This window comes from Pholcus phalangioides, unplaced genomic scaffold, assembly GCF_987345545.1.
Source record: "Pholcus phalangioides strain wild (caught in Gottingen) unplaced genomic scaffold, Ppha-v1.0 ptg000002l_1, whole genome shotgun sequence".
Taxonomy (NCBI): Eukaryota; Metazoa; Arthropoda; class Arachnida; order Araneae; family Pholcidae; genus Pholcus; species Pholcus phalangioides.
Window position 1 is genome coordinate 14,773,397 of NW_028301595.1, and position 27,154 is coordinate 14,800,550.

General features: G+C 34.0%; 2 protein-coding genes across 2 annotated transcripts in view; one reads left to right on the forward strand and one right to left on the reverse strand.

Annotated features, from left to right (window-relative positions):
• Window positions 1–332: 332 nt before the first annotated feature.
• ldbr (lariat debranching enzyme) lies at window positions 333–2,613 on the reverse strand. Its single transcript, XM_089238582.1, has one exon. The coding sequence runs from the start codon at window positions 2,192–2,194 to the stop codon at window positions 572–574; it is 1,623 nt and encodes a 540-aa protein (XP_089094708.1). The 5' UTR covers window positions 2,195–2,613; the 3' UTR covers window positions 333–571.
• A 1,703-nt stretch (window positions 2,614–4,316) lies between these two features.
• LOC149089451 (uncharacterized) overlaps window positions 4,317–27,154 on the forward strand; it is a 32,973-nt gene continuing 10,135 nt past the window's right edge. Inside the window, exons 1-19 of the mRNA XM_089238588.1 lie at window positions 4,317–4,343; window positions 11,061–11,613; window positions 12,345–12,488; window positions 12,609–12,691; window positions 12,942–13,036; window positions 15,024–15,157; window positions 16,333–16,350; window positions 17,363–17,517; window positions 17,873–17,936; window positions 19,736–19,819; window positions 20,028–20,104; window positions 21,801–21,895; window positions 22,250–22,383; window positions 22,522–22,598; window positions 23,134–23,212; window positions 23,862–23,936; window positions 24,145–24,221; window positions 24,845–24,939; window positions 26,883–27,013. Coding sequence (XP_089094714.1) covers window positions 11,085–11,613; window positions 12,345–12,488; window positions 12,609–12,691; window positions 12,942–13,036; window positions 15,024–15,157; window positions 16,333–16,350; window positions 17,363–17,517; window positions 17,873–17,936; window positions 19,736–19,819; window positions 20,028–20,104; window positions 21,801–21,895; window positions 22,250–22,383; window positions 22,522–22,598; window positions 23,134–23,212; window positions 23,862–23,936; window positions 24,145–24,221; window positions 24,845–24,939; window positions 26,883–27,013 — 2,146 coding nt within the window. The 5' untranslated portion in view covers window positions 4,317–4,343; window positions 11,061–11,084. The remainder of the gene's footprint in view (window positions 4,344–11,060; window positions 11,614–12,344; window positions 12,489–12,608; window positions 12,692–12,941; window positions 13,037–15,023; window positions 15,158–16,332; window positions 16,351–17,362; window positions 17,518–17,872; window positions 17,937–19,735; window positions 19,820–20,027; window positions 20,105–21,800; window positions 21,896–22,249; window positions 22,384–22,521; window positions 22,599–23,133; window positions 23,213–23,861; window positions 23,937–24,144; window positions 24,222–24,844; window positions 24,940–26,882; window positions 27,014–27,154) is intronic.

Sequence of the window (27,154 nt, forward strand, 5' to 3'; positions counted from 1 at the left end):
TCTCTTGCAGTTCTGTTTTATTCAGGTTTTACTGTAGTTATTATGAGCCAAGCAACTCGCACCCCACAAACAGGCAGTTCATGGGGATCTGATACTTTAAAGACCTTTCTAAAATGAAATCTTTTGAATCTCATGTAGGGAAGGCTGCGGCAATGCAATGGCTACCAGTTTATGCATGGGAGGAAAAGAAAAAGCCAACAGGCATATTTATAACTACCCAAAGAATCTGGGCATTGGATGGTGTGTGTGAACTCACTTTTATGATTTTTAAAATTATTGTGGAAATAAATATTTAGTTTTGACGACAAATAAAAACACAGTAAGCGAAACACTTTTGATTTTAACACAACAAAATGAATTGTCGTATTTACTGATTACATTGTTAACATGTGACTGAAAGCATAATCTTTTGCGATGACGACAGTACATTAATTTGATTTTCTGTGAGATTTTTATTCATTTCACTTATCTTTATAATGCATAAAAAAATTTCATGAAGTTGATTTTAAATATTGATTTACAGTTTGTAAGTTCATTTCTCGCTAAAAGAAAGTATAATGATTTGAGCTAATCAATCTTCACCATCATCATTACTTGTGTATATGGATTGATTTCTTCTCTTGAAAGGTTTCATCAAAGTATCCTCACTTTTTTCAACACTAGGTTCATTGTCGCTTTGTTCTTTGAATTCGGGAAAACTCTCGAAATCCATTTTGGATGCACTACGATCGCTATAAGATGATTTTTTTTCTTCCACAATGTCGTCATTATCATCAAGACATGGAACATTTTTGGATGCAACGGGTGATGAGGATGCGAAATTTACCTGACATGGACGCGTATCAATGTAAAAAAATCCACTGGAACCGGTACTATCAAAATCGAAGGATGATGGCTCTGGGACACTCAAATCTCCATCGACGGAAGAGTCATCATCATCTTCTTCATCTTCTATAACCGAACTGTCCGGATCCAAAGACACCTGGGAAGTGTTCGTCACGTTCAAATCTTCCACATACGAGTAATTTTTCACTTCCTTCTTTCTAGGGGAATTCTTTCTCAAAATTTCCACAGGATCATCGATGCCTAATAACTTACAGAATCTAGTTGTTTGCGGGTTAATGTTCAAAGTTGGGCTATCACACGAGGACTTCTCTGATGCAGCACTATGAGGCGCTGCTGTCTGAACAAAGTCCTTTGGAATAACGAGCCCATCAGGAAAAAGCTCAGCAGCTTCTTCCATTTCCTCGTAACTAGCACTGAAATCCCACCGCTCCGAACATCCAGGACCGGGCATATACGTTGATGTGCTACACACATTCAGGAGAAAATTTGTACTACGCAAAATCGCCAACCATTCCTTATCATACTGTAAGTTTATCGTGGAAGGTTCAGTCTCATCACCAATTTCCAATATCTGCAGAAATCTCCTTCTCGGCAGGCATTTATCCAATGCGAGGAATTTAGTGACTGACTTATCCTCATGTGACACAACAGCAGCGAACCTACAATGCATATGTGCCGCGAACCAATACGAAGGCTTCAGTTTGTGAAGTAGCTCTTCAGCAGGCCGGCTACCCAACTTGTCGTTTTCGATATCATCCCTGAAGAACGGTTTAAACTTCAGCAAGCCATCTTTATCGCCATAGTTATAGACACCTCTAGGCCAATCATGGGATATACAAACATCCACAGGCTGCTTGATCTGTTTCAGCCTAAAGACGTCCAAGTTCCTGACGTGGTAGACGCTCCTTTTCGTTGATTCCGTATACGGTAGGGCTTCAAAATGTCCCTTTAGGTAATCTAGGCCCTTGTAGATCCCCGAAAGCCCTGCGATTCTCAGACCGCCAACATTGATCACACTGGCGTAACCCATATAGTATATATTGGGACACACCCATCCCCCATAGGGCAATTCCGATAGGTAATTGGATGCTTCATGGTTACCGCCAACGAATAGGGTGAGTATTGGCGCCAACTTCTCGCCGGAATAGTATTTATAGAAAGTGTTGAGCTTTTGATATTTACGTGGTACGGCCATGCATTGTAGATCCGATTTATTTCGGACAGCTTGGAAATCGCCACAGATTATCAACAAATCAACTTTGACGCCATTCTCTTTCTCCAAGTGCTCTATAACATCATAAATCTTGTCGAGTTCGCCATGGGCGCACCCTTCTACAGCTATCCTCATTGCCAACTCACACTTACTTGCACACAAAGTACAATCAGTTTATATACTATTAAAAATTAATATTTCGAAATATAAACAATTAACCACTTCCTCTTACCGACTGTAAACATCATGGATGTAAACAAACGCCATTTTAGTTTATATGCAGTTGCGGAGCCAAATTCACCATGTGGAGAAAACAGTCCCAGAATCCTCTGCGTGATGTCGGTGATGGTCTACCGTAATGAATGGCTTATCGCTAGAAGGCATTAAAGTTTATTGCCAAATCGGGTATCCAAAGCCGTGTCTTTATGCGCCGCGCACAACGTGAATCGCACAGCGTGACGTGCTGTTCAATCAGTGGCATTAAAGCCGGGTTTTCCTAGGAGCAGGTTTCCTGTGCCGCGCGCAACGTGATTCACCCAGCGCGACACGCCGTCCACTCACCAATAAGAAAAGCAGCATGACTGTTTTCCTACAGAGCGCAATACTGCTCACGACGGCGCTTTACGTCGGGCGTGATTGGCCGACTGCTTCTGCCAATCAAGGCTCCTTAAGCCGGGTTTTCCTAGGAGCAGGTTTCTTCAGCGCGCGCAGCGTAAAAATGCTGATTGGTCAAAAAAACCTGAATTTCAGGTTTTTAATCAATCAGCGTTTTCACGCTGCACACAGCGCAAAAGTTTCACTCCTAGGAAAACCCGGCTTTAGGAGGAGTCAAATGCGTCGTGCGCCGCGGTTTTGCCGATATTCTCTTCACTCTTTTGTGTTTTCTTTCCCTTCCCTTCAAACCGGAGCATGCAGACGACAGAGTAGCTGATGCAAGGCCATATACTATAATATAGCCGCCCAGATGCGCCACGCTAGGAAAACACAAATGCGTAGCGTAATTATGTAACACGTTTCTACCGGCGCGAAATGGTCTAATTCGGTTCACGCTGCGCAACAATCCTATTCCTAGGAAAACCCGACTCAACTGTTCTGTCGTCTGCTATGCTCCGTTCCGAAAGAGGAAAGGGAAAGAAAATACAACAAACATGAAGAGAAGATCGACGAAACGAGTGGTGCCCGACGCATTTGGCTCCTCCCTTGATCAGTGAACTTCGCATTTTTGACGATGGGGGAGGGGAGGGGGTAGCCCTCCCGTATCTCCGCGCCCATGGGCCAGGGCCGTCTTAAGAGCATTATTGGGCACCCGGCCAAGTAATGTTTTTGAGGCCTTTTACTTGGAAAATTCTTGAAATTCTTGGCCACTTCTCATTTTTGTGAGGTCCCGCCTGCATAAGTGGAGGATAGACTTGACAGTCTGGGGGGGGGGGGCAAGATGATTATTTCAATTCATATATACATAGATCAGTTGACTCCACCTTTGACGCTGGGGGGGCAATGCCCCCCCCCATGGGCCGTGCTCGGGTGGCGTTTGCGGGGGCCCAGAAGAATTATCATTATTCTTTGTTTTTCATGCTATAAATTTACTGTAGAAGGGGGGGGGGCCCGTCAAAGATCCCAGCCTAATAGAGGTCATGCCTGGATGTGGGGGGGGGGGCCGGGCATTCGTGGCACATCAGCAGCTTTTCTGTCCTCTGCAAGGGAAAAAAACCAACAAAAATGAAGAGATCGGCGAAACACGCGGCGCATGACGCATTTGACTCCTCTCCCAGGAGCAATCACGTCCGACGTAAAACGCTGGCGTTGGGCGTATTGGGCTCTGTAGAAAAAACAGTCATCACCTGCTTTTCTTATTGGTGAGCGGACGGCGTGTCGCGCTGGGTGATTCACGTTGTACGCGGCGTTAAAAATCTGCTCCTAAGAAAACTCGGTTTCCGAGACGGCTTTGATCGAGTCGTATGGCTGAAAAAAAAAATGTGAAATTCAGATTGTTAACCAATCAACAACGTCATCTATTTCGCAGGATCGAAAACCAGATGCAGATCTCAGGGCAATAGATAGTCTCCTGTCGCCATTTATTCATCATAAATTCCACGCCAAAACACCAAGTCTAGCTAGCTTTTTCGCCAATTTAAGACGCCAATCTTGAAGCAACCTTGCATTGAGAACTTTATCCTCTATCCACTCTAATAATAATGGCCGACGCGCATGACAACTAGTTTTCTTTTCCCTCCACAACAAAATTCTAATAAGTAATAACGGTGTTACCGGTATGATGTTATGAGTATGTATGATATTTTTCTCTATAATGTCAATATATTTGAAAAAATTTCCAATAATCAATTCAACAACAATTCATTGTTATTACATAAATAAACAATTCCTCTTCCAATATAAATTGAAATATTTCGATAATTGTTTATTATTTATGCTTTTAAAATAATCCTAATAATTAGTAGAGTGCGATTAAACAACATGAAGGGTATACAAAAATAAAATAATAGTAATAATGATTTTAATTATTACTGTTTCGAAAGGCAATTGAATTGTTGTGTTTTATACAAGTAATTGTTGGGCAGTTTGAAATTCGCGCTGTTGTGGAAATATATAGTTCCGATATCATTGTTAAAATGCATTGTTGTATAATTTGCATTTTTTAGAAAAAAAAATATTGTTGTTGCCAAGGGCATTTAAATCGTAGTTATGATTTAGGCTTAGACATTTCGTGAAGTATGAATTGTGAAATATTTTAGTTCTTGTTTTGAAATTTCGATTTTTTTTTTTAAATTTTGAGATTGAATTTTAAAATTTAATGATAATAAAAATTTATTTTATAATATTGAAATTTGAATTTTTCAATTTTTTTTTAGCCGTTTTGAAATTATTGATTTTTCTTTGTAGACAGCTGGTTGAAAATTTAAATTTTGATACTAATAATTTATTTTTTAGCTATAATCATGATATTTATAATTATATCTGATGCTAGAGATGAATTTTTTTTTTAAATTAGATACTTTTATATGAATGTAAATAGTTTAAATTATACTTGATTGATTTTAATCAGTTTTATAGTGCGTTATTGACAGCTATTAAAGGGATAGTCATTCTTTTATAAAAATTATTTCTCTCTATTCATCAATTGATATTGAATTTCTGTAATGAAATGATTCAATTTCATGAGAAATGCTTCACTCTATCACGATGAGTCAATTTTTTAAAAAATATTTTATATATTGGCATATGTGCACAGTCGAGACTCATTTTTATGAACCAATAAAGATGTAAGAATTGTTCGTGATACAGTGAAACCTTGTTACAACGATACTTGATGTATCGATAAATCCCTCTATAATGATATTTTTTCAAATGTTGCTTGGAATTGCTTATAGTCCAATATTAAACTCTTTTCGATACCATGATATCCTTTACTGTGATAAATCCCTCTTTAATGATATTTTTAGAAGATTTTTGAAAAACAGCTACAAAAAACGATATTTTTTTTAATATTTTGCTCAAACTTGTTTTGAATTTTATTTTAACTTTGTCACTTATTTTTGTTCTTCTGAAGACGTTTTACAACATTGCTAATTAGCTCCACAGAATCACTGAAAGTGCTAATAAAGTTATTGCTATCACTACTTTCTGTGCAAGACACAAAAGTGCAATGCAATAAACAACTTAACAGGGTCGATGCATCTAACTGAATTGTATTAATAAACCAGTTAATTGCAATTTTTCGTTTCAAATCAGTTCACAAAAGCACATTTTCTGGTGGTATTAACAACGGCACAAATGCAAGCTGATCTCCCCGTTGAAAAGTCTTGCCACAGAGAGCAACAGGCCTATAAACAGTACAAATATTCCATCATTACACTTCACTTTCAAAATATAGATGGCAGCACTGAAAAATCAAACAAAACACTAGATACACACTCAGACTGTTAGGTACACACACTTACATTTCCAGCACAACACTCTAGGTACTAAATTGCCCATGGCGATAGACCTGGGTTGTGCATAGTTTGAAAGAAAGAAAAGGTATTAACAATGCTGATTTTAAAAAATATAGCATTAGCAGCATAAATTTGATGGTACGTGATGATAATGTAATGATAATCCCCTCTGCAGTGATATTTTTCCTTGGTCTGCAGAGCATCCTTGTATCGAGGTTTCACTGTAGTGTATTGTTTGAGAGCAGAAGATTAGTTTGTAAAAATGTACAGTTTGTAAAATTGATCATCGACTGCCAGGCCCGTCATTTTGGGGGGGGATGAGCTGTTGCCCCCCTGGCTTTTGAAAATACACTAAAAATGGTAGAAATATATATACATGCATTGAGTATGTTCTTTGCCCCCCTGGAAAAAGTTGAAATGACGGCCCTGGCGACTGCATATCCTCACTCTATATACTGTCTGTATTTATACTTTTTGTCTCATCGCCCCCTTCTTCAGAAATTATTTTCTCCCATCGCTCTCCAATGCAATCTAACCCATGGGATCCTATGTTAAACCCGTAGCTTCTACCGGCCCCCTGGAACATTCCATCATCCCCCAGGGGGTGTTAACGCGCATGTTGGGAATCACTGATTTAGATAGTCTCATAGAAAATAAGGTAATGTTGTGTTGACAGCTTCCTAACTGCAGGACTGCTACTAGGAAATTTGGGGGGAGTCTGAGCCTCGTGCTCTGAGCACCAGACCTGAGTGGGTGCAAATTTCTACTTTTAATCTGTCCTTCAACAACATAATGGAGAGAGCCAAAATGAGTGCTTGTCCCTGGCCAACCAAGCTTCTAGTTGTGTCCCTACTGATATGTTTTCACTAAATTCATGCTTTATCCAGATTTTTTGTAGACAAAATTATTTTCTCCCTTAATAAATCCTTGAACAATTCCGTTTGACAAAAATACAGGGTATTTGTTAACTGTTTAGAAAAAAATTGGAGGGATGACGGTCCCCATTGAGACAAATGAATATTTACAACAGGGCTTGACAAATTCCAGTAACAGGTCGTCATGGCAGCTGGAAAATCTGTATTGGCATCTAAAATTTTCCACAAAAAATGAATCTAAGAGGATGACAGTGTTTTCTGATTTCATAATATCTCTCCCATCATCAAAAGAGGTCATTAAGGATCAGAAAATTAAAAAAATACACTATAAGACTGTTTTCTATGAGAGAAACATGCTTATGGCTTCAAAGAAATTTGAAGCCTTGTTTAGGCTGGCACCTAAATTTTTTTTTATTTGTCAAGCCCTGATTTAAAATGGTCACACGCAGTTCACATGTCCCCTCCCCACAAATTTGATGCGTACTTGTATCAGAAGTCTTCGAGAGGTTACGGCAGTCTTTGAGGGTACGGCAGTCTTTTTTCATCATTTTGAGCATCTTCTGTGAGTCTTTTTGGGTAAGATTCTGTAAGCGGGGTTGTGCCAAATTTGGCAATAATTTTTTTTGTCAACTGATTTCCTTGGTGCTTTGGCTCTTTCAAGATTTTTCATTAGTGACAATAATGCTTTTCAAGCCAACATGCTATTCTTGTCTATTTTAACACCATTAACCTTATTGTCACCAGCAACGTTATTACCACCAGCGTCCTAGGTCTCATTATCATGTTCTCTATCATTGAAATTTATGGAGCAATTTAGGCCTTGGCCCTGTTCTTCATCATGTGTTCTTTACTTGTGAATTTTTCATTTTTTTTCTATGGATGAGCAAAAATCTTCAGTCAGACGAAAACCACTTTGATTTTTGACCGAATTTGACATGATACCTACAAAATAAATTTGTTTCTTGCCTGAAATGTGCCGCTATCATCGTATCGAGCAGCGATCACACCAAGAAATTTGATTGGCTGTGGGTTGCTGGAAAAGAAGCACTAAATCCAAATGTAATGGATCTGTGAATCCCACGGCCGATACTTTCTTCATTGGTTCCAGAATTCCCCCTTGCTATGTTCTAGCTTGCTAAAAAAAAGAATTGCCAAATTTCTTTTTTGTTGGCCATCCTGATTTTCAGGTTGGAGATATTTTGCGAGCAAAAAATTATAGATCACCAAGAAGCAAAACCATGCTGGAAAATCACCAAATTTGGTGCAACCATGCTTATAGAATTTTAAACATCTTTTGCTGTATAATATAAAAAAAAGTTGGACAGCCAAAATTAAGGAAATATCCTGTAAAATAGGGGGTCATATGGTCATTTTTTATAAACAAGTTTCCAGCCCACGAGAGACAGAAATACCGCATGTCTGGCCCACAGAATCAAAAGGTTGTGCATCCCCTGCTCTAAAGGAAGATGCGATATGGAAGATCTTTTTATTTTATATTAAATGCTATTCAGGCGGGTTCGTGAGCCATATTAAAAAAACAAAGTGTGTGAGATGGTGTGTGAGCTCCTGCATCCACATCAGCTAAAAAAATTTGTTAGCTTAAGCAGAAAAATGTTTATAAACATCTTTGTTAGCCACAAAAATCGTAAGCAGAGGTGTTTGTTGGCTGAGGTATCACTGTATTCTTGTTGTCTTTTTCTTATAAGCTGTATAGCAGGGGTGCACAACTTTTCCTGTCCATGGGTCAGATATGGGATATTGCTACCACTGGGACAGGCTAGAAACTGGTGACCACGTGACCCATATTTTACGGGACATTCACCTGATTTTTTAAGGTGAAAATGTCCCATTTTTCCTAGGAATTTTACTTTCTAGGAAATTATAGGAATTTTACTTAAAATTTTATTGATTACTGAAATCAAGGATTGAGATTATTTTCATAACCTACAATTTTTTTATTACAGTTATGATTATAATTATCATAATTATTAGTCATGTACAGCTCAACCCAGATATAAAGAACTTAAATTTATCAAACTTTTTAGAAGTTTCTATACGTATATTTCCATTCTTCGATTTAACAAATAAAAACGTAAATTTTTGCAGATCCTTTAAATCAGGGTTTGACTGTATTCACAGCAATGGTCATACCAATAGTTATATACTCATAATAATATAAAGATTATTATGAGTTATTATATTCATTGCCATCAATATTCATTTCGCATATTTTTCCAATTAAAACATTTTTTCATCTTAAATTACATTTTAATCCACTGCGTTTTTCTGTAGCGCTTCACCTCCCTTCCCCCCCCCCCAACTCGAAATTCAAAATAGTGGATGTGCCCACTGTCCTTGGTTTTTGGCCTACCTGATGTCGGCTGATTGTTGTTTTTAGTGTTTTAAAGATATTTTTTGGTTTTTGATTGTCTTGGGGTGAGGAGCGATGCAGAATCCCTCCCCGGTCAATCTGTGTGTGTGTGTGTGTGTGTGTGTGTGTGTGCATGCGCGCGTGCGCCTCTGGTTCTACTCTTTGTTAGACAAGAGTGGAATATATTTTATGTCATTTCTTAAATGGCATTGCAATTTTTTTATGATTATCTGAGATGTGAATGTTTTAAATTTCTTATTCAATAATATTCTATATTGCCAAAAGTCCGTGCTTTTTGGAGTTATTTAGATATTTTCTTGAATTTTTTTAGAAAAGTAATAGGCAAATCTGAAATTCCAGTCATGCAAACCATATGCTTGTACTCACAATTTCCAGGAAAATTTAGTCAGGAGTACATTTTAAGGGACTGACAAAAAATTAAGAATAATTATTATTTTTTTATCAGTTTTGTGTAATAAAAAACTGCAAATTATTTGTAACTTTCATAAAATATTCTGCTGCATTTGTGCAGTACTTGTGTGCATTTTTGTGTGCACATATGTTCACGAAGACATAAATGCTTTCTATAAAAAATATAATTGTCATAGCATGTTTTTTGCTTATAATATGCGGCGTTTCCAACTAATCTTTACTAAATTCACAGAAAACATGATACTATATGTGAGATATACTGTGCAGAAATTTAAAATGTGGCAAATCGCTATTCAATTAGATATGAGTATTTTTAGTAAATCGTTATTAATTGTGCACACGGGAGAAGTATAGATTTTATTTTTTTATAATTTGATTGCTAAATATATAGTGCAACTCATTTGAAAATTCCAGCTGACTGTCATAAAAATTCATAAAAAAGATATACGTGATATTGTGCTTTGTAATTTTGAAACTTGTTGAACGTAACTGAATAATAAGGGATTTTCCGCAAATTAATATATGATTATTTGCTGTTATTTTATTTTAGACTTAAGTTTGTTTATTCCGACATCATACACACATGTTATGCTAAAACACTTCTCTTACATTGTAGGACGTGCATCTTCGCTCATTTGCATAATGCTGTGCACTTATTCTCAAAATAATCATCTGATTTGTAGAAAGCCCCTTATTATTCAGTTACTTTAAGCAAGTTTAAAAATTACAGCTCACAATATTGCATACATCTTTCTGAATTTTTACGACATTCTGCTGGAATATTTATATTAGTTGCACTAATATATCTGGCAATGCAATCATGAAAAATAAAACTTACATTTCTTGCGTATGAATAACTGTTTACCAAAAATATTCGTGTCTCTTAAATAATGATTTCTTGCATTTTAAATTTCTACACAGTATGTTTTCTGTGAATTTTGTAAAAATTGGTTGAAAACCTTACAGGTTATAAACAAAAACCATGCGGTGAAAACTATAATTTTTATGGAAAACATTATATTTTTGTAAATATTCATGCTATTCTAACAAAAATTTACAGAATTATTGCTCAAAATTAGTGCAACATTTTTGTAAAGTTACAAGTCATTTGCAGCTTTTTTATTATACAGTGTTGATCAAAACTATTTTTTACCACTTAACTTTTTGTCTGTCCCCTAAATGCACTCGTGACTGAATTTTCTCTGGAAGTTGTGAGTATTAATAAAGGGCATATATGACAGAAATTTCAAAAAATTCTCCCAATACCTTTCTAGAAATTTGAGAAAATATCTAAACTCCAAAAAAGAATGCAGACATTTTGGCAATATAGTGTATACACATTTATTCATATCTAACTTTTCCCAATATAGGATAACTGGGGAGGAATTCCTCCAATGATGGAGATAGCCATTGAACAAGATTTGTCCGGGGTGACATTAGACTTATCTGCACATCCTGCTACAGAGAAATCCAGTGAAGAAACTGATGTCGAAGGTGACCAGTCCATCAAAGCAGATTCTCAAGATAATGCCTGCAACGGTAGCTTTACCAATGACATCACAAAAACTTTGTCGGTTCCAGTGTCTCAAGAGAAAAATCCTGGTGAATTCAAGTTGAATGGAATCAGCACGCATGAAGATATATCTTCTCCTCAAGTCCTCAGCCCATTCAAGCTTAGTGATGAGCCTACCGAATTCCCAGAGGATCTATCAAACAAAAATTTGAGAGAAGATGATTCTGTCGATGATGACTGTCCTGATAGTAATATAGAGGAGAAATCTAGTGAGGCAAAGCAAGCAACTGGTTCACGCCGTAGGAAGAGAAGGGGCCAAAAGATCATTTATGACAAAAATGAAGATCCAGAGACGTTGAAACAGAAAAGGCAGAAACGCTCCGTGGAGTTGAAGCTTAAAAATTTAGAATGTAATTTTTTCTACATAATTTTTACTTTTTTAAATCTATCGAAATTTTGTTAATGTGGATATCAGGAGAAAAAGCAACATGGGTAATAAATTATTGCAAAAAGGGTGTATACAACCCCTGAGGCTGTAGTCTCTATCTGGCATGTAAAAGTTGTCCCCAACCCCGAAGCAGAATGTTTTGCATTGTTCTACAAGAAGTCCTTGGCTGACTGAAAATGTTTCGCTATAAATATTGCTGCAATGTTTAATGTACACAGAAAAATTCTGTTCTTGAAATTTTTCCCAAGATTGTTCTGATACAAATGTTACAGTTTTTGGCATATTCTACTTTAGGGACTCCCAAATATAATGGATTTTCCCACGTATAATCTGCAGATGAAAATTTCACCACCTTTTGAGAAGAAATATCATAGTATAGTCTACAGCAGCATATAATCTGCATGTGAAAATTTCATCCATCAATAATGAAATCGTTAAGACTGGAAAATATTGCTTGAGAGCGGGAAAGATGATGACAGCATGTAGCAGAATCATGAGATTATACTTATTATAATATTAGAGTAGCATTCAATAAACGATGTTTCCTTGATTTAACAACTTTTGCCGGCTCTTTGAGACTTTTTAAGTGAGGTTTCTATGTATCTAATTTTAATTTGGCATATATTATACAGAAATATTATGTGTATGTTTTACTTATTTACTTAATTTGAGATATCGGAATCTTTTATACAGGGACTTTAAACCAAGAATCTGAAGTCACTGGCAAAAGGCAAAAAAAAGCTCCAGAGCGATTCGAATTGGCTTTATTAAGTAGAAGGAGGACATCTATGGATGATGTAGAAGGCGATGGAGATCCCTTGGGCTCAATTCCATGGAGTATGATTTTCATTGCAATTGTGTCGAAATAATTTTTTTTAATTTTTTGTATTATCAAGATCAATTTCACATGATTGCTTTGTTCATGAAGTGATTTTATATATATATTTTTTTTTTCAGTTGCTCAGCATGTGAGAGATGCCGATATTTACACTCTAAGGATGCTGCACAGGATAATATTTCGTAAACAGGGAATGTTTTCTGTAAGTTTAGCTATTTTATTAATTGAATACACATGAGGAGAAAAAATTCATAGTTTTTAAGTGTTTTTCAATTTTTTTGTTTTGTTGAATCTCAATTATGTGAATGATATGGAGTAAAATGTAATGAATTTCTGAACCAACTTAAACCAGAAAAAATATATAATTTTTATTGTTCAGCTGAATTTCAAAAAACTCTATATTTAAAAAACTTTATACATTGAATGGGATTTTTCATTAACGTATCTTGCAGGAAAAGCATATTCGTAGGAGCGTCCTGAATTTTAGAGGCTTTCCAGCTGATCTTTCACCTTCTGAAATACAGAAAAGAAGGACTCCATTAGAAAAGTAACTTTTCTATTTTCATTTTTATTGTATAAACAAACTAATATACAGTGCACACTACTCTGCTTAATATGATCACATCAAGGCTCTGGGTTTCTGATGAAAATAAGCCATTGATATGTAAACTACATATATTAACTAATATCCAAAGATAATGTCACTCTCCGCTATCCATACAAAAGGTTTTTAACAGCTGGCTGATGCAAAGATATATTTTGGAAAGAGAAAATTCAACTGCCCCTGCAGGGAATCAAACCCACGTCCTTTCATTTTCTGGGTGAACGCCCTAGACCACTAGACTGGAGATGGTAACAAATATCTCAATCTTTCCTTGGAGCTCTTGTGCACTCCTTGGATAAGTCGCCATCTGGTGGCATTGTCAGCAGTTATGAGCTTTGGCCTGAGTTAGGTCAGACCGTCCATGTATGGTCCCATTCATTGCATACGAGTTCGAAGGAAAGATTGAGATATTTGTTCCCTCTGTAGTCTAGTGGTCTAGGGCGTTCACCCGGAAAGTGAAAGGACATGGGTTCGATTCCCTGCAAGGGCAGTTGAATTTTCTCTCTTTTCCAAAATATATCGTCGCATCAGCCAGCTGTTAAAAAACCTTCATATACTAACTATATAAAATTCTAGTATTAAGTATGATGACCATATGGCCTGTTAGGCCAAACAGGACCTATGAAAATGGGACAATCCTGTTTTTCTTTCCCAAATAACTGGTTTCCAAGTGTTGAATTCTGGGTCCCCCCCCCCCTTTTTTCTTAATATTGTTTTGAAACAGGATTTTTTTTTTTTCTTTTAAGCTAAAATCTTTTCTTTTTTTTTAATGTTCAGAAACTGAGGAGTTAGTATGGAATGTGTATCATGGATTAAAATACTTTTTATTATGTATAGTAGATTTCATAGATCCTTATGAAAGTCTTCCCACTGAGGAACTGTGAACGTGGTCAGTTGAAAAAAAAATGCATTGAAAACGCTGGAGAAGGGGACTTTTTACCTTACACACAGCTTCACTACAGGAAAGCCATTTCAAAAGCAGTGCTACATGTATATGGATCATAATGCTATTTTGGTCTGATTAGGATGTTTGGAACAGAGTACAAAAATTTTTGTGGACAAGTGATGGGGGCGGGGGCACACCTTCTGATCTCCTGCAAAAAGTTGTAGGTTGATAATATTAATTTATAGGGAAGGAAATTAGTCTGGTTCAACTTAGCTTCAAAATGTGTGTAAAGAAAAAATTTGTGACCAAAAAAAGATTGATAACATAAACTGAAGTCCTGATAACTATAAACAGTTTTTCCCCGTGTTATGATATTGGTCTGTTTCGTACTTTGTGAAAATCAATACTTGACTGATAACATTATACTTGATTTTAATAATCGGCATCTACCGTATATATGCATTAACTTTGAGGAGAAAAAAAATCATTCTAAGGTTCATCACCTATCTTTATGTGGGTGTCAATTTCCTGTTCATTTGCCAAGTCGGCCTTAAAACAGATTTTATTCAGCTCATGAAAGCAGAGTCATTTTGACAGCATCGTGGGCCCTTGTCCCAAAAGGTTTTCCCCTCTCTTCAGTCTGCGTATACACTTGTTTTAAATTGTTTACTGTTTTCATGGTCTTCAAGGTGGAGAAGGGGTATTGGATTGTACGGTACATATTTATCTCCATATCTATGAAAACCCAAGTTTAATATCTTAATAAAAAGAAATCAACATAAAAAAATCAATTTCTTTATTTCTTATGTTTTTTATTTGTATTGAATGTGTGTGATTAAATTGCAAATAATTATCCATGATAATTTTTTTTATGACGAAGCTACCAAACTTCAATCAACTTACCTCCCACTTTCAGTTTTCCTCTGATGTCTGTTATGGTAAATTGAAATCTGGAAATAACATTGATTCAGTATTGCTTATAGCGTTATTTGTTGGTGCTTTTAATGATAATTTTGAGAAAGAAAATCACATTTTTAATTTCAGGAATGGCTCCAGCTCTATTGTTCTAATCTGTGATATGCTTGGTTTGAGGTGTGGAGAAAAGCATGAGATGATAAATAATATACTGAAATTTCTTTGCCGTCCTTCAAAAAAACAAGTTGAAGATTTTTTAAGAGGTAATTTCAGTCGATATGTTTTAAAATCGTTGTTTTAGTTATTGTGCAAGTTAGATTGAAACAATTTTGATAAATTTTATAATAGTTTTGTGATGAAATTGTATAACTTTTGTATGCATCAAAACATTTTTATGTATAGCCTATTTATTGTATTTGCCTCTCTTCCCCCCACAACTGCTTTGTTCTTAGTAGTACTTCAAATACATGATTTTTGTATCTGTTTATGCGTGAAAAATTGTCATTTTAATTATGATCATTTTGGCCCGATGAAATAAAATAAAAAAACCACAATAGGCAAATTGTCTGATGAGTTGGCTGAAAAAATTATGTCCATTTTAATTGAAATACAGCAATCCAATATAAAAGCATCTATCACCAAAAAATATATATATAATAATAAAAAATCTATGTATATATACCCTGCCCATAAAAAAGATTATGGTTGTCTCATCTAAGTAGGGATAGCTTCTCAATTTATATATATATATATATATATATATATATATCTTATTATGTCTGTCATACTTTTTCTAAACATATCAATAATTTTTATAGAAGTTAAAACCTTCAGAGGTAAGCTATTTCATTCGTTGATAATCCTATTAGAGAAAAACTCCCTGCAAAATCTAGAATTGTTCTCTTACTAAACGATACAGATGTCCTCTTGTCGAAGCAGTTGATTGACAGTGTATTAATAACTGATTAATAACTTGGGAACCTCTGCCCTAGCATATTTATGTTTATACATGTTTCGCCTTCTAATGGTGCTGAAGACAAAATCTGTATTCCATATTCTTAAGTCAAAATCACAGATATCTGAATTTTGTGTTATTTAAGTATAATGTTGTCTATAATAATGTCTTCCTGTCTCATTGAAGAGACTTTTTTAAAAATTAACTACGCACACCAAAGTAATTCCTCCCAAAGAGCCTGTATGTTTATGGTCTTCCATAATGCTCCTTACATATGATTGTACCATGAAAAATGAATTTCCCTTTTTTTTTTGATAATATATTTCCTTTTGCTGTTCAATTTTCGATTCTTGTAAAAACAGAAATTTATCACTCTTTATCATTTGGATGGGCTATTAATTTTTTATATGTAATTCCAGTTTTTGCCTTGTGTATTAAATGTTTGTGATTTAGTCTTTCATGTTTTTTTCCCTTTCTTTCCAGATAGGGGCCCAAAAGAAGGTAATTTTTTCTTGTTTTTTTCTTCCTTGTTAAATAATTGTAATTGGGAATTTAAATACATTAATTATAATTTTGAAATTTTAAATATCTACCTAAAGTTTATGCTTAATACCAGAGATTATTAGTATTTACATTGAGCTGTAGTATTTAATGGTATAGCAATAATGAGAAAGATATAGAGCAAATTTTAGGGGGGGGGGGAATTGCTGAGCAAGAAAATCATCTTTTATTTCTACACGTGACGTTATTAGTGACCTTTTCCCTCACATATGATGTATCTCTTTACTATATACATTAAGAGCGAAGGAGAACAGGATGGGCGAGGGTGAAAAGAGAAATCTATTTTGTATACTACTCTTTCTTATATCTACTTTTTCCCTTTCGTTTGTTTTTTTTTTTTTTTTTTTTGCCTTTCTTTTCTTCTACTTTTTTCCCTTCATCTTTTTCCCTTTAACTAACGTGCAGTTATGTTAGGACAAGATTAGCATATTTATTGCCCATTCGTCAAAGTGAGATCCTCAGAATTTCTCACAGATTCCTTGTAAGCGAAGGGTTAACATAATCTTCACAGATAAAGTTCATAACTCTAGACCGAAGTTTGAGTGAAATGTCTGGTAAATTAGTCATTCATTGACAGTTTATCATATTTATCCATACGAGTTGGGGATTATACATAGTCATCAGTAAATATGAAAAAATTAGCAAAATTGATCAAACTCACCAAAATGTCTGTGATTATGCATAAGCTTCAGATTTATCACATTTACCATAACATATATGTACAAAATCAATGATCATAAGCCTACAGCATTTATGTTGATGTTGGGAGAATCTTCAAAAATAATATTATGAAAGAATATTTTTCTGGATGTAATTGAACGAAGTTTTTTTCATAGATTCAGTGCTAAATTTTAAATTAAACTTTTGTAGATAAATAGCAACATAACTCTTACCTAGGACTATGTATCTTACCAATTCTGTACCTACCCATATTTTTTTATTTCATTCGCAGTGGGTACCCTGATTCCTGGCATCACGCCACAGAACATAACACAAACTGGAAATGTTCTCCCATATTATGTTCCTGTTCAAACAGGTCCAACGCCACTTCTTCCTTTTCCTGTTCCTGTATCTGCTGCTATGACAGTTCATCCTACTATTAATCATGTATGTGATATTCTAGCTTTGATAGTTGCAGTTATGTAAAATTATAAGTCAAATATTTACGCACATCATGAAACAGTAAGATCTTGGTATAGCATCAATCACTGTTAATGTCACCACACCTGTAACATCAGTTTTAAAGATCCCAGCCACACAGCATGATCAGCGAATTTGGCTTACATGTTATTAAGTCATCCTGCTTATGAAATCATTTTTATTTGGTCCACAGGGATGATGTTATACTGAGCTCTGACTGTATATAACAAAACTATATAAACAGATGTGTCTTATCTTTGTACAATAAAAATTTATTTGAATTAAATTTATTCAATTTTAATTTTTCAAAATTTTATTTCAGGTTAACTATGAACGTTTTACTGAACAACCATCAACTGATGATTGCGAGCTTTATTCAGCTGACGGTTTGTGCATTTGATTTATACCTCTAGTCATCACAATTATATTGATTACAATTTTTTTGTACCATGACGGTTCAATTTATGTCTAACAAAATATCCGAATGAAGCCGAAAAATTCGAAAACAGCATTTCTTGACCTCTTTAAAACCAAGGAAGAGTAAAATATCTGAAAAACATTTAATAGACGACTGACATATGTGCAGGCTATCATTTATAATTTATAGGCTGATAATTGATAAAAAATATTAATTCCATTAGAATTAAATTTCTGCCTGTTGATTATCTGTTTAAAAGCTAATCTAAAATGGTAACAATGTTTGGAACATTTCATGCTCTTTTCCGAGTTGATAGAATCAGGGCTCCCACTTGTCCTACTTTTCCTACTTTTTGGTAAAATGTCCTGCTTTCTAGGTTTTGTCTTATTGTTTTACCAAATCTTGTCAACAAAATTCATTCAACTTTTTTAAATGAAAAGGGAATCATTGGAATGTTGTCAAATAGTACAAATGTAGTTACAATTGATGATTTTGCCAAAGCAGAAGTTGTATCTTTTTTGGTCATTTTGAGAGGGGTTGGTGTTATGTGGGCCATGTGGTTTATTAATTTTTCTTTTCCTTAAAGTTTGAGGGTTCAAAACCTCATTATGTGTCAGTGTTTTGAGTAATCATTAAAACTTCTATCTGGGTAGAAAAAATAATTTTGCATTTACTACTACATAGTCTTACACCATTATATACTAACTGACATTCATTGTTCGAAATTATGGTAAACATTTTATGTGTAAGTGAAACACACACAACAGTTTTTTGCATAACAAAGCAGTTGGATACATAGGCCTATTCTAGGCTTTGTAACTCTGTTGCTATCAGGGCATGCAGAGGCATAAACAATATTTGCAATGCTCAGCAAAGAGCAAGAAATGAAAGTGCTTCATTCATCAAAAACGATTACACTGGCATTGAACAGTAAAATGTGAACAAATCCCTTAAAAAAAAAGATGGACCGCTCAGTTAAACCATCTGGTTCATCTTGATTTATTTACATTTGACCTTTTAATTTACAAATTTTGCACTGTACTTTTGAAAGTCGTTTCAAAGAAGTGTCATTCTTAAAAAATGCACATGTCTTCACAATTTGCTGTGCATCAAGGAAGAGAATTGTCAGTCTGGACGTTGGAAGACTGTAAAAAAGAAGAAAAAGAAAAGAATGCAATATATATTGTGAGGAGACAAAAAAAAAAAGAATTATCTGTGGTTGCCAGTGCACTGTTTTGGCCCGAAATTGTTTTTTGCTACCAAGTCATTTCTGTTATTTTACTTTGGCTTGAGTCAATCTTATAACATACTGAAAAAGTGCAGTGAAAAAAAAGGAAGTAAATTTGAGTTTTTTTTTCATATAAGGCTACGATTATTATGATTATGTTGTCTTAGTGGGGGGAGGAGTAATCCCCCCCCCTTATCCTACTTTTTCTAATTTTTTTGAGTGGGAACCATGTGGAATTTTTTTTGTGGTTTATTTTTTACAATAATTCATTAGTTTCTAAAAACTAATGACTAACATCACAATGTTAAACAAGCATGTGTATGATACTATATAGCCTAATGGGATGTGTCTTGTTTTATACAAATACAACGCCACAACAGGCGAAATGCCCAATGAGGTGGCTTAGAAAAAGATGCTGTAACAAGTATGGATGTATATATATATTACTAAATTACATATATTACTAAAATACAGCAACCCAATTAAAAATGCAATAAAAACTGTCGTTAATGAGTGCAATTTTTTCACTAAAATTTCAGATGCTGCTGTTGTGAATTCACCATGGAAGAAACCAGCTTTCTTTGTTGAAGGAACTGGTATAAAGCTGAAATTCTTCAAACCTAGTAAGCATTTCTTTGAATATTGTATATATCTATGCATTTCATAATCATCTCTCATGTTGTCATTTAATGTTTTTTCATTCCCATAATCTGGTTTCCATCAATTATTTTAACTCCAGTAATTTATATACGAGAATGAATTTTCACAATATTTATGTATTGCTTCTTGTTTTTGCCAGCTCTGAATTCAATTCCTAATTAAATTTTTTAGTTGTTGCAAACATACAAGTTGCCTCGAAGTCTTTCATTGAACTCCTCCATCGTCTATTGTTCTTAAATTTAGATGAGGTAGATGAATGTTTTTTATGACTCTTTTGAAATTGCATGAAAATTTGATATTCATTATTTTTTTGTGTAATTTAGTTATTGCATTAATGTTTCTAAAGTGGAGATATAAAGGGTGTCTCTGAACTCTACTGCCGAAATGAGAGGTGTGCACTTTACGTCAAACAATTTTTGCAATGGAACATGAGTTGCAAATAGTCTTTTTTTTGGAAGCCCATTGTTAAAATGAAATTGAAGCTGCTGCTGCCAAAAAGTGTAAGAAAAGTTTCTTAAGTAACCCTGGGAATGAAAGGGAAAAATATTTACCCCAAGAACACATAATGTTGTTATGAAAGAATAAGGAACTACTTCCCTCTGTGATTGCATGTGACTAGAGGGAAGAAAAAATTTATCCTATCATATCACACTTTGTATGAAACTTTCCTGTTGCTCTTCATGATGTGAGCAAGGTTGTTCTATTTTGATGATGGTGGGAGGGCATTAACACACATATCCCTTGAATAAGTGGGTTGGGACCATAGGTTACATTGCAAAGCTGTTTATCTTAAGATTTGGTATCATCTCTCTCTCATTTTGGCAGTAGATTTCTAGGACACTTTGTATACAGTTAAACTTAATTAATATTAGATGAGAAATAGCACTAGCAATTATTCTTAAAAATCTTTAAAACAACAACAATCCAATTGACATCTCTCAACACACTGTTTCAAAGTTCAAATGAATATGAGCAGGGCTTTGCTGATGCATTTTGTAGAAGTTCCTGGATTTGGGGGAGCAATGTCTGTATATGTTTATTAATAAGGCTTCATGTGACATATTTGTATATGACATATCTATAAATTGATAGAATTTTAAGCTATGGTTTTCTTAAGCTGTTAAAATCACAATGGAAATACATATATAATTAATGTACTCAAAAAAATCACCAACGAAAAAGGCAAATACAAAGAAAATACAAAACTGCTAATACATTTCGACACGCTATGTGTGTCGTCTTCAGAGAATAAAAAATATCACGCTGAGATAGAATTCCACTTGGATTGGTTACTAAATCTTAACTCTCAGTTGCTCAACAGAAAGAAAAAATATATGTCTGTCCAACTCAAGCGTTGTGACCAGAATGAAGCTGAGCACCTGCATGTAAGTCTTTTATAAAGTCCCTGATTGTTTGCTTGTGAAATGGAGCTGTCTGATTAATGATGATAAATCAACACCACCGATCACAGTGCCATGATTTAAGTTCATTACAAGCAGGAATTTTAAGAAAATTCAAATAGACCAATCGGATAGCTCCATCTTGCAAGCCTCCAATCAGGGCATTATGTAAGACACACAGGCACACAGCTTCATTCTGGTCACCATATTTGACTTGGACAAATGTATATTTTTTTCTTTCTGCTGAGCAACAGAGAATTAAGATTTAGTTGCCAATCCTAGTGGGATCCTTGGTCAGCGTGATATTTGTTATCCTCTGAAGATGTCATCATAGTGTGTCGAAATGCATTAGGAGTTTTGTATTTTCCTTGAATTTGCCTTTTTCATTGTGATTTTCTGAGTATTATTAGGCAAAGTTTGCCTACTCTTCCATAATTAATGTAATCCACCAATATTTGTGAACCCGCTGCAGCTGCACACTGTCTGTGTAATCTTGAACTACTTATATTAAGCAAATTCAACTCTGTAATTTTTTTGCTTTTAGAAGTCAAGGATGCGAAGAAACATTTTGGAGTTCAGTGGCTTCAAATGTGGTGCTTCTTCTGATGAATACTATTGCCGAGCTAAATTACTATCAGTGTAAGTGCAGTTTATTTTTTCATCATTCTTTCCTTACACGGGTAATTTTTTTTTTCACAGTTTAGAAATGTTATAAATATATACAATAAACACCTGGCTATCGAATTCATGGGCTTGGGGATTTTTGAAATGGTCTGATAACCGAGAGGACATATTATCAGTAGCACTTTTTTTGGTGTACGAATTGCAGAGAGTCTATCATTTGAATCCATTTTTTTGCAATAATTATTTTTAGTTTTATTAAAATCTGTAGTCACTTTTCTTTTTCCTCCCAATGGTTAATGTATGCTTTATTTAATGGTTTTCCTGTTCACAAATTAAAATTAATACAGTCAGTATTTTACTTGATTTCAGCCTACCCTTTGACCAAATCAAATATATGTGTCGTACCTTATGTCTGTCAACTTTGAGTCGTTCAAGGCAGATATTGATTGAAAATGCTTTGAAGTTTCTCAGTTTCCCCTGCCTTTCTGCTCTTAAGAATAGAGGTAATTATACATGTATAATTTTTACATTAAAACTTATGCAGTTTCACACACAGTTTTCAAAATTTTTCAACTGATGTGTTTAACATTATAAATTACACACGAAATTTATCTACCATGAATTTATTGCTATTTTTGCAGGCACAACTCTTCCGTCAGATATGAAAACACCCAACAATGCCATTGACATCTGTAAAAAATTACAAACCTCTGAGCTTGTTAGTAATTTTGTGTTCTGAAATCAGTAAATGCTTGCAATTTCATGATTTTTCAATAATGCCATCAGTGATGTTCTCTACTCTATTAAAAGCCTTATTTTATTTTGCATTGCATGCTTTGTGCAGAAGTATTAATGTTGCATGCACAGTTTAATATATATAAAAAATTTAATATAAATATTTTGAAGGGTGATGTGATGTTATTGAACAGCAATTTACAAACTTTATTCAAGATTGCTCTACGAAATTTCTGAAGCATTCTGAAGAAATTTCATTTACATAGTTCTTGGAAAAACTGAAAATTGCTGTCATTAGAAGCATGTTGTTTCATTCTTGCTTATTACACTTTGTAAAAAAAAAATCAGTGCAATGCAATCATAGAATTGTAAACATTACTATTGGCATGTTTTTTCTTCTTTTTATTAATGATCAAGATCAATCACATGTTCCAAAATAAGTTCATTATTACACTCAGAAATTTCTATTTCTACATATTGCATGGAATATATCTGAAATATGAGTTGTATTTTTTTAGGAGGTGAAACCATTAGGTCCGGATTCTGAGGAAATAGAAATTGTTCCTGATATTCATATTCCTGAAATGGATGAAGATGGTTAATATATAAATTATTATATTGAATACAACTACAGTTTTTGTTTGGTATAAATCAGGGGTACACACAACATTTTCAGTTTATGGGGCCAGACATGTGAGAGGGCTACTTGTTTGTGGACCACAAACTGGTATACTTATTGTCATGGGTGAAGATTAGGGGGACATAGAAAATTTGTACCAGTGACTAATATATAACATAAATATATATTGGCATAACCATATTATCGTTCCTCCCCAGATCTTTAAGTCTATCTCCTCATATGCATATTGTGTTGCATAGATCGATATTATTTTTATGAACACCTAATCATGTGCCAGATGTTGTGCACTCTTGCGACAAGTAATTTGAATGTGTTTACAATATTTTAATTGATTTTAGCTCTAAAATGATCAAGTTCTTATAATTTTAACACCTTTCCTGATGAATATTTGGCAATGAATTGGGACAACATACTTGTATAATCAAAATCCCTATAAAGTCTTTAGCCAATTAAATCTTTGTTTGAATTCATAAAACAAACATGGAATGAATGAATTACTCATGTTAGTTGGGATATCACTTTATAATTGATTTAAAAAATATATATAAATATTTGTCTTTAAAATAATGAAATGATGCTTATGCAGGCTTAATTTTTTCATCGCAGTTGGTGTAGCTGGTGATAAAAGTACTCCTCAAGCTACGTGCAGTGCAGAAGTAAAGCTGAAAAATTTTCCAAACAGTGAGTAAAACTAATTAAATTTATGTTTTTTCCATTCGTCTTTGTTTTTCTCTATAATTCTCAAAATAGCATGAAAAATCCAATATTTCTCCAAGCAGAGTACCATATACACACACACAAGGGAAATTTTTATAACATTTAAAGCATGGTATATGCAAGGTACATTTATGTATACAATCTGATGGCTGTTTGTTTCTATTTATTGCAGTTCATTATCAAATCATAAGTACTGCGGCTGCGAAGCTGAATGATTTGCACATGATTTTGTATTTCAGACCCTGTCCTGTAAGTTGTTTCTCTTGTATTATTTTATAAATTGCACATATTCTACTTTATGAACAATTCATTTAGTTTAAAATACTTCATTATTAAATTTGTTTCAATTATTTGACTATCCAAAATATGTGAGATTAATACAACCATATTTTTCGGAATTAAATGCCAGCATTAAAATATTTTTTGAGCTTAATGAATGTTGCATCATGTAATGAATGTAATTACCATGTCTTTTCTGAATAAAATTGGACTTTCAAGCGATTATATACGGTTTTCTTTTATTTTACAAATGAATATTATTAATTTAAATGATTTATTATTTAAAAAAATGTGTTGCTAGCAAGTCAGATTTGAAAAATATTAATGCAATAATTTCATTTCCAGGTTTGTTAATGTTTTATTTCTTGGTTAAACTCAGCAAACATTTTATGTTTCAGTTTTTGGTTGGTGCAGCTTGTACCCAGCCCTGTTTATTTTTCATAAATTCTAATAAGCAATTTCATTTCTACTTAAGTCACATTTCATGGGGATTCAGACTTTAAAAATCTATCTTTTGTCATGCTTTTAGAAAGAGAACATTTTATGTGGTTTGTAATCATTTTAAGCAGGTCTTCTTTTTTTCTTTTTGCTAGCTGAATGTAATTCGAAAGAATATATTAGAGTTCTCACATTTTCCATTCAGTGAAAATTCTCCAGAATATCAGTGTAGGCGTACTTTGCTGGAAAGGTGAGATTTTGTTGTGTAACATTTAATACAGTCAAACCTTGTTGAGGGGGGTCACCTTTAAGGCCACCTTTTGGCACTCTAAACCAGTGATGGGCAAAGGGCAAACTATGGCCTGCTTATCTATCCCACTGCAGATTTTGAAACAATAGTATAAAATTTTTTGATTTCAGTATTTTGAAAATTTTTTGAAAGGGGGGTGTTTCATTTTTTGCATGTGCAAAGTATAGTTGTGAAAATTTAAATCAAAATTGATTTAGAAACTTTTCTGAATTAAAGATATTTTTATAGTCCTTGTTGAGTTTTATAATAAACTATAATTAGTTTATTATAATATACCTAATAAAGATTACCCATCACTGCTTTAAACCAGTTTCCCAAATTTTTTGTCTCATCGTCCAATTTTTCAATAAGTTTTTTTTCCTTATTGTCCTCAACTTAAGTTAACCCAAAGGATCTTATACTAAACCCAAAACTTTTCTAACACCCCTAAACCCTTTCATCATCCCCAGAGGGACAGTATTCCCCACTTAAGAAACACAGCTCTAAAGGGAGTTAACCATGGCCTAGCTTCTATTTCTTCCTATCTCATTTGATGCATTCATGTGTATAAAACGAACTCAGTTTTGAGAATTTATTTATTCAAGTTAATTATATAAATTCATATCTGAATTTTCCTTTCTACCCTAAGGTTGGGAAATTTTATAAAAGTTGAAGGTAGGGTTTATTTTGACTTCAGGAGATTTTTTTTAGTTTTCAAGCAAAAAAAACCAAAAAACTATCCAGTAATACCAACAATAAAGTAAAATAACAGTTTGAAACCATTAAAATTTATTAGAAGGATTAAAAAAATATATAAAATATTAATAATTAATGAAAAATCTAATTAAAACAATTAAATTTAAGTTGAACTGAAAACAAAAAGAATCTGTGAAAACTAATTTGCATTTATTTTTCAAAGATGCTGAATTAATATACTTTTGCATTCATTTCTAAATGACAAAAGTATCATAGACCATACAATAGCTTCCGAAACATTGTCAATGAAAGATAAAAATGGCACAATACAGTTTTCACGACTTTCAGGTGATTGCCTAATATGCTACTTTTTAAAATTCAGAAGAAAAAAAAAGGTAAAATTTTCACAAAATAAATAGAAAAGAATACCCAGGAACCTGCTATGAAATTTTTGAATGAAAAGAAACGTGAAAATACTTGCCACTCTCCTTTAGCAGTGTGGGAGATGAGAGATGCATTTTTATCAAGTTTTTAATAATAATGTAAGAAAACCATAGAAGACAATTGGGATTGTAAAAAAAAGAACTGGTAATCAGAGTGATATGTTATCTCTGTCACCCAAAAACAAGGTTTGACTACACACATACAGAATGCCCCATAAATAGAGGTACAAACTTTAAGGGAAGATAGAGAACATCAAAAGAATTAAGAATTGCATAGGAACCCGTGACTGGAAACATCATCATATGTTGCTAAAAGATGCTATTCTTGATAGTGCTAGAGGGGGAAATATGTGATTCTTCCTCGCACACACATTTTTTTTCTGCCAGCTCACTGTTCCTATATCATTTCATGCTCCTCCTACGGCGACTACTACTAGAATGAGAAAAAAAATCATGTATTCTCACTCTAGAGCTGTCATGACTAGCACCACCTAGCAATGTACGATGATGTTTCTAGTCATGGGTTCATATGTGATTCTCAATCTCCTTTTGATGTTCTCTACTTCCTTTTAAAGTTTGTACCTCTATTTATAGAACACCCTGTATGTGTTTGCTAAACATTTATTTCTTGTATGATCTCACTGTCCGCAGACTATGGAATAATAACTTAGCTATTTTATAAATTTTATTTTATTTTTCTGTAGAATTTCTTTTCGAGTTAATATTCCGCTTCTTGTTTTTTGAATTTTTTTTTTTATTTTTTAGAATGAGCTTGGAGAGTTTGAAAACAGTCATCACTGTTCTTTGTTTGAAACAATACGTGGTAGACTTGTCCAAGTGTAATATCGTTGAGGCTGTATTGAGGTTCCTTCTTAGACCATCTGCACTTCTGAATAGTAAGTAATTGAGGCATTTAAGATATTTCTCATCATCCTGTAGAATAAGTTTGTTAACATTTTTATACACTATTAAGTATTTTATAAAATGACAATCAAAAGTAATCAGCTTTTTCTTACATAATAAAAATGCTCATGGCT